General features: G+C 40.3%; 1 protein-coding gene and 1 non-coding gene across 2 annotated transcripts; both read right to left on the reverse strand.

Moving 5' to 3' along the window:
- Nucleotides 1–138: 138 nt before the first annotated feature.
- Nucleotides 139–9,493, reverse strand: LOC145416288 (tumor protein p63-regulated gene 1-like protein). Its single transcript, XM_080285286.1, has 7 exons — nucleotides 9,080–9,493; nucleotides 8,410–8,522; nucleotides 5,572–5,773; nucleotides 5,079–5,255; nucleotides 3,471–3,653; nucleotides 3,111–3,244; nucleotides 139–716 (listed from the first exon to the last, which is right to left on the reverse strand). The coding sequence occupies exons 1-7, from the start codon at nucleotides 9,211–9,213 to the stop codon at nucleotides 508–510; spliced, it is 1,152 nt and encodes a 383-aa protein (XP_080141412.1). The 5' UTR covers nucleotides 9,214–9,493; the 3' UTR covers nucleotides 139–507.
- Nucleotides 9,494–11,486: 1,993 nt separating this feature from the next.
- On the reverse strand, nucleotides 11,487–11,605 carry LOC145416355 (5S ribosomal RNA). Its single transcript, XR_013900247.1, has one exon. It is a non-coding gene; the product is annotated as a 5S ribosomal RNA (ribosomal RNA).
- Nucleotides 11,606–11,926: the final 321 nt, after the last annotated feature.

Here is an 11,926-nt window from a genome sequence, read left to right on the forward strand (position 1 = left end):
CAAAATTAGATTAAAAGGGTATAGGTGACTCTCCTAAGTTAAACATTTGGTATGGTGACTGTATGATTACAAAAATAAATACATTATCAAGTAAAGGAGTAAATGAGAAGAAAAATAAAACTTATCTAAAATCCTGAGTATACTGTCTTTATTCTGTACTCTAATAGGAAGTGTGGCCATATACTGACCTTAACTCTTGGAACACATCGAACACTTAGCTCATCACTGTTCACACGGTGATCCATATCTTTGGCTTGGTGCAGAGAAAGGTATTCTGTCCTGGATATATTACAGTATTATCTTGTTAATAAAAGGTTAAAGTGCAAAACACTATTTATAGCAGGACAAATCCTCCATCTGATAACCTACTATATATGTTCTACTCTACAAGGAAACATGTGAACACAGAATATCCAAGTTATACTGTATAGTTTTCACAAGAATGATATTCTGACAGTGTATATGAGTTATGGAGGTACAGTTGAACACACCAACTACTGTATCTTCTCAAAAGCTTACTCTTCCTCGAAGCTTGAAGAAGCCCAGCTCAGTAGCATTATGAAGAAGTGAAGCAATGCCAACATAGTTTTCAATGACAATGGGACCTTGGCACACACTGCAGGTGGTGGTGGAGGCTGACTGCTTCTCCACTTTCTCTATTGCATCTTTTAGTTCCTTAGATAATGTCTTTGCATCATAAATGGTGTTTTCACAACCTGTAATGAAATTAATCACAGGCTGTAACTATTTGCATTACATACATGCTGAACTATCCACATACTGTGAAAAGTAGTGTTTTGTGCTTGTGTGAGGCAGCACTGTCAAGCTATTCTGAACATCTCACTTTCTGCATCTGTTTGTCCATATAGTTGTCTGCCCTTGTGCCGGCCAGCTTGTTCATCTAAAAACCTACACTATTCTTCTACTCATTATCAAAACTGGGGACCTATGCTAATACAGTACAGGATTTATTTTTTTAATGCAAGAATGAAGGAACCAAAGGCCAGGGGCCCGGAAATTGCTCCCTCCAAGAAAAAACAAAAACATGATAATAGAGAGCGAAATTCAAGATCCATTCATTTCAAGATGCCTGGACATACTGCATCTGAAAGACTGGAGATCGCTGGCAGCTGGAAAAACAGACATTAGGAGACAGTTTCAGAGATGACCTGTCGCATACATGAACAACTTGGAGTAGCGGTTAACTCTTGCATTAGAGAGTTGGACAGAAAAGGGATGAGAGTTGGTTGCTAGACAGGTGCTACATGCCCACCGTGGTGGTGGAGGGATGCAGGCAGACAGTTCAGAGGAGCAGTGACCACTGAAGCAGTGACTGAAAAGAGATAAAGATGTAACAGTGCGGCAAAGAGACGAGCCAGTAAGAGGAAGAGAGTTAGTGAGACAAAAAGCCTCTGACTCCACCTTGTTGAGAAGAGCTGTGTATGTGTGGGAAGCCACCCACACATAAGAGCTGTACTCTACACAGGGGCAAATAAAACCCATGTATAAAGTCAACAACTGCACAGGGGTAATGAAGGTATGGAGTCAGTTTAGCACACCCAATCTCTTGGAAACAGATTTTACGAGAGATAATATGTTCTTCCCAAGATTAATTCCTAGAGAATGAAACCCCAAGTATGTTTAAAGATGATGCAAGATTGACCTGCACATTGTTAAAAATCAGAGGGTACTTCTGTGGAAGATTTTGTCAGGCTGACAGATGTAAAAACTGATTTTTAATGCATTAAAAACAACAAGGCTATTTTTACCCCGGTAAGAGATACGAGCCAAGTCAGACAATAGGTGTGCCACAACCTCATCCCTTGTTTGTTGAAGCAACTGCTGAGATGGACACTGCGGGACGCGAAAGGAAAGGTGAAGAGTGGAATCATCAATGTTTGAGTGGATAGGGTTAGATGTACAGCTTAGAGGGTCATTGATGAATAAAAGGAAGAGAGCTGGTGATAGGACAGAGCCCTGAGGACACCACTACTGACAGCTCTAGCAGAAGAAAGGTGGCCATCTACAACAGCAGCTACAGAACGACCAGAAACGAAGTTAGAGATGAAGGCACAGATAGAAGGATAGAAACCGTAAGAGGGCAGTTTGGAAATTAAAGATTTAAGACAGACTCGATCAAAAGCCTTTGAGATGTCAAGTGCAATGGCAAAGCTTTCCCCAAAGTCCCGAAAGGAGGATGACCAGGACTCTGAGAGGTAGGTTAGAAGATTGCCAGTGGAGCATCCCTGAAGGAACCCATACTGACGATCAGAAAGAAGGTTGTGATAGGAAAGATGCATTAAAGCTTTTTGTTAAGTATAGACTGTAAAACTTTTGAAATACAGGATGTTAAAGCAGTTGGGCAATAGTTAGAGGGCTGGGAATGGTCACCCTTCTTTGGGACAGGCTGAATGAGACCAAACTTCCAGCAAGAAGGAAAGGTGCAAGTTGACAGACAACGACAAAAGAGTTTGCCTAGGCAGGTGTAAGAACAGAAGCCCAGTTCTTGAGGACAACAGGAGGAACCCCATCTGGCCCATTATGCCTTGTCAGTATTGAGGCCAGTGATGGCAGAAAATACACCAACTGAAGAAATTTTAATGTAATTGCCAAGAACTTTACAGTACAGGTAATAATATTGGGATCATGGGTTATGTGGTGATGGGGATTTTGGAGGGCAAACTGGGAGAAGGATTGAGTTAGCATAAAATAATCTGTAGCAGAGGACATTCTTTCATCAGCATCAGCATCCAATCCCAAATTGCCCAATATGAACAGGAGCACAGGGGCCCAAGGTGCAGTCCTGACAGTTAAGTATTTCTTTCACTTACATGGGGTGGCCCATATACTGTATAATGCTCCACTTCCAATCAGCTGGGTGATTTCTTGTGTGTTGTGAGGACAGCTTAGTCAGTATTATTGGTAATGTACTGCATCATTTATTCGCTTCCTACTACAACTGCCACCCCCTGGCCCATACAAACAGACTGAGCCATCCCCTCAACACATAAGATACAGCCAAGTGAGTCTTTATTGGAGTGCTAATTACAGTCAACCCCGTATCTTTACAAATTATTGCAGTGTTCTAGATACAGTTATGATAAACCCACCTGTATACCAGTACAAAGGATGTGAGGTAAATGTTGTGTATGGAATGTCCCTGCTCCATGGGTTCCACTTCTGGGCAAAGGATATCTGATGACCATTATTCCAAGTGACACGAAATCCTTGCATATTTCTTGACCTGGCAAACAAACCATAATCATTATCATCATTTGCTTGCATGATATTAATGGTTAGTGTGTTATACTGTGGAGAGATTTATACTATGCAAATGATCAACTTCAGCAATCATGGCTTTATGCATTTTTATATTTCATTAATACATTACTGGTATTATCCCATGATGAGTAACGGTACATTCCACCTCTAAATATTTGGTTTTAACTATGTTCCAATATAAACTGTACCTTGGTTCAAAGCTGACTGCTGATAATGAGAACTGGTTTGGCATAGCTGACTGTGTCTCCTTAAACTTGTCAGGTGTGGAGCCAGTTGCCTTAGAACTAATGGTGGCCAGGGTGCTCTGTAACCGGCTAAGAAGGCAGCTGCGGATCACTGTCACAACACCACCTGCGATGCCACTAATCCTCCTGTAGATACACCACTGCAGTCAAACCTCACTTTGTGTCTACTATGTGTGAGGTAAAATGTTACTGTAATTGAAGCTTTTTCTAAATTCCCATCTACTTTAGCTGATGAGCTACGTTAGATGAATTGGTAAAAATCTTCAAGGGCAAAAATTTTGTTCCTAACTTGTGTTTGAAATAACGTTGTTAATAATTCTTCTGGTTCATGACTGAGCAGTAAAGAAAAAAAATCTCAATTTCAAAACAACTTTATAACTGACAAAAGGCAACTTTATGTGAAGAGATAGTGTTATTTCATCTGGAGCATAACAATTAAACTCCTTTAGATGAGGAATATCTAAGTATAATGTAAATTAAGCTAAATTTAAGCAGTTCATCTACATCCAACTAAGCAGTGCAGTGATTCTTATCCCCTTCAGTCAAAGGATGAGTACTGGTATGATCTTCTATTTCTCTTATCTCCAGATGATTTTATTCCATTTAGTTTTTTTTTTTTTTTTTTAAATACAAGAAGGGTTAGACAAAGTCTTCATTAACTTCTTCAATAAAAGAGGTCTTTCTCACCACAAAAAACTTTCTGTAGGAGTAAAAGCAAACAAAACCAATATTTATCACTGAGGTGAAAAGGTTAATCTGAGAGGCATTCTTCCCATGAATCAGGGGAGATATAAACAGTTAATGATGATAGGTTAATATGATGATAATATTAACATGTCGATAACTGCAAATGCGTGCACGTGCGCACGAGCGCACACACACACACACACACACATTCATTCTTCATTCATTCATCATCTAATCCAGTGTCGTCCCATGAGGATCCCAGGAGCCTGGGGCTAGGCAAGTTGGTCCTGACATTTAAGATGAAAGTAACCAGTCTCACTCATCCCTAAGTGACATTACGCGAACGATTAACCCCGACCACCCCTAGGATATAACCCTGCACCGGCTCAATCAGCCTGGAGCACCTTAATTACCCACTACACCCCCAGGTGCCAAAATGTGGTTATATGGTCACCACCCAGCATAGTAAATGGTTTCCTGGTGTACAGGAAACCATTTGGTTTGTCAATCAGTGTACAGTCACCCACAGGCAAAAAGAATGTAGGAAAGAAAGACAGAAGAGGGAATGTAAAGTCACCCGTAGGCAGAAGGAAGAGGAATGAAGGAAAGAATGACAGAAGAGAAAGGAAGGAAAGAAAGGGCAGACACCTAAAGCAGCACTATATCAAGTGAGTGAATGGTGAGCTCCCGTAAAAGAGGGCTGTTATCTCTCTCCTTATTAGTGTCCCCTTTCCTCTGAGCATGAGGGAGAAAAAATTGTGTTTCTTGCCCTGTACAACTTGCTTGTAAATATGCTAGTTGTTTGTATCACAATTATCAGGCATACATAGCCAGTAGGTGCCAAGGAGAGTGCAAGGTACTAACGGAACAAGTGAATGGCTAGGGTAGGTCAGCTCCCCAATCTGCAGGTTCTTGAGGTCACTGAGGTGGATGCGTGTGAAGTCCACAGAACGCAGGGCAATAAAGTCATATTTAACCACCAGCAGTGACATCTCACACAATACCACCACACGCTCCTTCTCTATGTCCCAGTGGTTGATCCTGAAATACAGTACAGCAAAAATGGGACCTGGATTAGGGCTAAAATTGTAAGATTTAGATGACTGGCCTTTATGATAATGCTGCAATAGACAGTGCTTGGTGGTGGTTGTGACTCTGATCTAATTTCTTAACAGGTGCTGACACCATTTCTTTACTGGGGGAAATATAAGCTTTTGGTTAAGCAATAAACCTTTCTACTTCAAACACCACTCCAGAATATTCTCTCTTGAAAGGGCCTAGTCATCTAGTCTTCATCTGATCCAGCTGTGGGTGCTGTGATCAATACCTGATAAGTTAAGATCTTAAAGTAACTTACTCTGTAAGAAGCCAGGCTCCTTTAATAGGTCCATCAGTGTCTGGCTGGGTGAGATGACGGCAATCCTCCACAGCCTGTTCCAGTGCACCCACCCTCACTGAGAAAAACTCATCTATGCCTGGCTCATGCCCTGTGTCTGCATGCCAGGAGGCTCGACGGGTTCGCCCAATAGGAGGCTGCTGATAGAATGACCGACTCAACCCTGAAATGATTAATTTTTACTTCACACAATCTGTATGCAAAATAAAATGGTACTCTATGGTGCCATAGCAATCTGTAAGGAAATCTCAGAAAACATTATTATTATTAGGTGACCAACAGTAAATTAAATATAATCAAATTTCAATACTGCCAAGTAAATGTTAATATATTTAACAGTGCTACCAGAAAAGTTTAAGGACTGCTAAATGTGAGGGCTATATGTGACGCCTTCACTCTGAAAACTTTCTCCTCAGCTAAATGAAAGCACCTGAAAATAGCATGAATGAAATATGAAGTACTTCATCAGAGCCTGGTGAATAGAGACTGTAAGATTCAACAATAAGAAAAAAATAATGATTTATTGAGATAAGTACTAGTATGAGTTGTTTAAACTGACCCTTCACTGCAGATCTTGAATATTTAACCCCTTCACTATGTAATCTGCTGACAATTTTACTGAGCTCAGAAGTGATTTTTTGAACTAAAGGGGGCCAATATACTGTGTCTGTATCCTTCAGTAATCCCATCAATTAGGTGGGTCACCTAAACTGAATAAAGTAGTCTGATGTTAGCCAGAGCAAAACAAAAAATGAATGGGTTAATAATGAACAATGACATGTTATACGGAATCTGTTCCTTTACTTCTTAAATTAGCCCAAGCTAGGACTCCACAATGGCATCCACAAACTTTATCAAAAATAAATAAATAAATAAATAAATAAAAAGACGTACAAAGATCAGAATTATGGTCATACCCGATAGATCACTTGCACCAAGACACTGACGCACTCCCAATCAATGACCACATTAATATGGTAGATACCGGTAAATGATTCATTGCTTCAGATCCATCCCACTCATGTAAGTTTATATTGTGCCACACCCACCACAATGAAACAAAAAATGAGCAACTTCCCAACACTACACAAAATGCTTCAACATCCCTTCTTCTCTTCCCAAAACTGCACTTCACAAACACACACACAAACCTTCCCCTCTTCCCAACACTGCACTTCACAAATACACATACAAACCTCCCCCTCTTCCCAACACTACACTTCACAAACACACACACAAACCTCCCTCTCTTCCCAACACTACACTTCACAAACACACACACAAACCTCCCTCTCTTCCCAACACTGCACTTCACAAACACACACACAAACCTCCCTCTCTTCCCAACACTGCACTTCACAAACACACACACAAACCTCCCTCTCTTCCCAACACTACACTTCACAAACACACACACAAACCTCCCTCTCTTCCCAACACTGCACTTCACAAACACACACACAAACCTCCCTCTCTTCCCAACACTACACTTCACAAACACACACACAAACCTCCCTCTCTTCCCAACACTACACTTCACAAACACACACACAAACCTCCCTCTCTTCCCAACACTGCACTTCACAAACACACACACAAACCTCCCTCTCTTCCCAACACTACACTTCACAAACACACACACAAACCTCCCTCTCTTCCCAACACTACACTTCGCAAACACACACACAAACCTCCCTCCCTTCCCAACACTGCACTTCACAAACACACACACAAACCTCCCCCTCTTCCCAACACTGCACTTCACAAACACACACACAAACCTCCCTCTCTTCCCAACACTGCACTTCACAAACACACACACAAACCTCCCTCCCTTCCCAACACTGCACTTCACAAACATATACACAAACACAAACCCACTACAGTATTCCAAAACCTCCAGCTTAAACAGCACCCTTAATAAACCCTCAGCAGACATTCATCTTACAGAAACTGGTCATCCGAGGGAGAAACAACTACATCAGCCAGACTACACTGAGGCCATCACCCATCCCTACTTCAGTCACAACACAAAATACAACTCACAAAAAAGCAACTACTTTACCATTATGAAACCCCTCACACCACAACATATACCATACTCACCTCATCCACCTCACGCTCAAAACAGCCATCCTTCAACATAACCTTAACTAAAGATCTCTGGGATTGCTTGGTTGAAGTGGCCAATTTCCTGCAGTCAACCAGGTTCACAGCTTCAGCCACAACACCATAACAAAAGAAAACGTGCTATGTGAAAGCATACTAAGTCAGGAATGAATGTACTGTAATTCTATTGATTGAATTCTCCAGTATTCCCACATGCTCTCCTGTCACCCGTATGACAAAGAATGCAATATGAATGGTTTGCAAAAGTTGGCAACAAAACTGAATATCAACATCAGGGAGGTGGTGGAGAGGTGGCAAGAGAAGTGATCTGCTGCTCAAGAGGATGTGGGTCTGATTCTAAGGTGGGGTAGGGAAAGTATGATGATTTATTTTCATTAAAACACAATTTACTGATCCACAAAACATAACCCGTCAAAACATCCCATTAATACCAGTCCCAAATGAGACAGCTCTACCATGTCGTCAAAACCAGTGGTGGGTATTAGTGATGAAATGGTGACATGAAAGTGTGAGGTACTTAAGAGGGCTGCTGGACCTTGGGGAATCTGTTGGACACAAAAAAATACCGGTAAAGAAAAAAAAAAAAAATAAGGAATACTGTAAATGTAGTTTGCAAAAGCAGGCATTGGCTCTGAAATATATAAGGCAAGTGAAGTGTTTGTTACCCACCTTGGCCACAATAGAAGTTGTTGGACTGGTCAGGGGTTGGTGGTGTGACAATATCAGTGGTGGGATCACTGATGGCTGTGCGAAGCACTGGCCGATTTCGCTCATCTTGAAGTCTGACAAGATGATGGTAGGGTACAAAACTTATTAGTATTTCAGAAACTTACTTTTATAATACCGCTCTGCACTTTACTACAGTTGTTGTGGGTAATTCCCAGGTTCGTTTAGTCATTTTCAACTGAATAAAATTATCTGGCATTAACTTGTATCATAAGAGTGGGAGCTCCCACAGATTTCCATTCAACTGTAATGTGGTAGGATGTACATGGTTACCAATCATCACTGGGAGGTACAACCATGTAAGTGGTGCTGGGCCAAAAGCCTATTAGCTGACCCTGCACAACACTCACAAGCAAAGAACTCATCACATCTTGCAAAGTCTGAGTCCAGGCTGAAATTACTATAAATATCTCTTTTACACAATCTATTCCCTTGGGCAGTTTCGACTAACTTGCCTTGAACAGTACTGTACCTGGCCTTGGAGGAGTGGGCTGCAAGAATATGGCAACTTCAGCCTGTAGCCCACTGAGTTCACAATTCAGATAACTTGGGACCACAGCAAGAACAACAAAAACCTAAATAAATCAGAAAGTAAGTAAGTAAATACAAGTACCTGACCGTTGTGGAGTCACCATTAGGACTGACACTCCTTGAGGGCTGGGTCGAGGAGGGGTCAAGGCGGAGCGTGGCACCTTGAAACTCAATGGGGGCGTCTTCAAGGTTCTCCTCGCCTAGTGGAGAGGCCATGGTAGGAACAACTGGTAATATACTTCCTCGTGACTAGTAAACAAACTCTCACCTCGGTCTTCTATTTCTTCTATCGCCACTCGTCGCTTAATTAAGCAGACGTCTCCCAAAATACGAACTGCCTTTTCTACCTAGATTTTCACGATATTCAGCTTCAAATCACATGTAGTAAGAGAGTTATAATATACTGACTGATGCGCCACCCTTTCCGTTTAAAGTACATTATTTATAATGTGGGAAATACGGTAAATTGGATCAAAAATGGCAAATGACACCTGGCTCCTGCGAACGTCAATCTCAGCTGACTATAATATCAGCTGATTGAGTTTAATGGATTATATTTGTTTATCCACAAAGTTCATTGTTTTAAAAACGTTTCTTTTCTTTAATATGTAGCGTTTTTTTTTTTCACATCTCAAACCCCTCAGCTTTAGGTCGCTTTTTTTTTCATCACCAGACAATTTTATTGAACTTATCATGCCATCCCAGTAGTAGTAATGAGGTAATAAAGACAAGTAAAAAATAGCTAAACTCTTAGTAAAGCAAAAGCTTCCGTTTTTGTACCGTGGTATTTTTTTTTCTTTTACTGTTTATGTGCGTAAATTTATCCTCCAAGAAGCTGAATATTCATAAAGTTTCTCGAAAAACTAGTAGAGCATAATGGCATTTTTTTCTTCTGTTTTAACTCATACATCTACCAGATACTTCATAGCCAGATCAGAGTAAACAGAGGTAAAACAATACACCCGAACACATCCATTCTTATAATAATTTCACCATAATGGAGCCTGTCAAAATTAGCCGATCCCCTTTATAAATCCCGACTCCCATCCTGACTACTGTAGGGAAGGTAATGGCGGGTACCAGCACATCTTTTAGGTGAATAACAACTCCACACACACCTCTTTATGTTTTGTTTATTCATATAACTCTTGATCTTTTTTGAGTGAATGTAAAATATTAGACTAAACTGCATAAGCCTCTCATTAATATGAGTGAACAAGACCACCGCAAATTGGTGGTTACATATGAAACCCTTTTATTTTTTATTTTTTTTTTTTTTTAGTATAAATTTTTTTCTTTAGTTGTCACTTTTTTATAGTGTGACACAAGTGTTAATGCTTATTAAAATCTAATGTGGGTATAATACTTGAAGGAAAAGTCTTATTGATTTTATTGAAAGTAACACAATTATGGATGAAATTAGTGCTATTCTATAATAAGTGTACATTTGCCAGCAGGTTAACTTAACCTAATCTATCCTACAAACTCAACTTATTGTGAATGGTAACTTAACCTAACCTAACTGAACCAAACTTAACCTGACAGTAGTTACCGTAGGGTACATTGGGCAAGGATGCTGGCAATTAACATATTTCAGTATGTACCTTATGTATTTCATGTATAAATTTTTTGGTTTTAAGCAAAAATGTGGGTGGAGGGGTTTTTAATAGATATTTACTTATGGCTAGGGTAATTTAGTACTAGAATAGTCAATGTCTGTCCCTCTGTGCCACTTTAAAGTACAATATTTTTCAATGCATTTTGAATAAAGTTGAATGATTAAGCCATTCTTCACAATAATAATAAATTATATGCTGTCGTGCCATTTGTAATCGATTACTGGGTAATATGGTATTCTCCATTCAGTACATATTGGATCTGGTTATTTTCAGGTGTTCTGTAGTTATATTTCACCCGTAGCAACATCTTTCCTTGTATATTACTTCCATTGGAAAGGAGATATAATAATATTTAATCTAGCCAGTTGACAGCCAGAACAAGTCATATCATTTACTCAATAAATCACTGGCTAAATTGTTGCCTGGCTACTTGTACTCAGTTTTGCTATTGCCTCTGGGAAAGTACCAGAACAGACACTCTCCCAGTCATGCTCTTGTTTTTTCAGGAATGTGAGGCCGATAACTAAGGTCTATCTATCTATTGCCAGACACCACAATCCCGTAAGGGGTGGCCATTTGACTTTGAGTTATTTGTTTTATGGAGAGGGGCACTAACACTCCACCAACCCACTTGCTGACACGTAGGGAGCACGTATGGTTTGGTTCAAGTTGGGATTTATTTTGGTTAGGACTGAATTGCCTGGGGTCTAGGATTGATAATGTGGCATCAGGTTTGGTTAATGCCAAAAATCATTCATTCATTCATTGCCAGACGCCATGTATCCCAGACGGGGTGGCCAAGGGCTTAGAGTTAATTGTTTTACAGGGAGGGGCACTAATCCTCCACCAACCCCACTTGACACGTAGGGATGCCAACAGCATCTGGTGTTCCCAGGCGGTCACCCATCCAAGTACTAACCAGACCCAACGTTGCTTAACTTCGCTGATCGGACGGGAAGTGGTGTACTCAACGTGGTATGGCCGTTGGCATGCCAAAAATGACTTGTACATTTATTTCAAAAAGGGGATCATATCTCAGAAACTAGCAAGTTTTACTGGAAGTAAAGGTAAAAATTAATGTTGCATAATAAACCAAAGGAAACTAGAGATTTATCATCAAGTCGCGTATGGGCTGAAATAAGAATATTACCAGTTACTTTGCCGTAATGCATTGAGATATTTTTGGCTGTACAGTATTGCTGGCTGCAGTAAAATAGCCTTCTGAAACTGGACTTCTTAAATTGCTGTGCTAGAAGAATCTGTCATTAATATAGATGTGATTTTTCTTTTTTCCCCATGCCTGACTCACA

This window comes from Coenobita brevimanus, chromosome 105 (assembly GCF_032717465.1).
Source record: "Coenobita brevimanus isolate Jiangsu-jjx chromosome 105, ASM3271746v2, whole genome shotgun sequence".
NCBI lineage: Eukaryota > Metazoa > Arthropoda > Malacostraca > Decapoda > Coenobitidae > Coenobita > Coenobita brevimanus.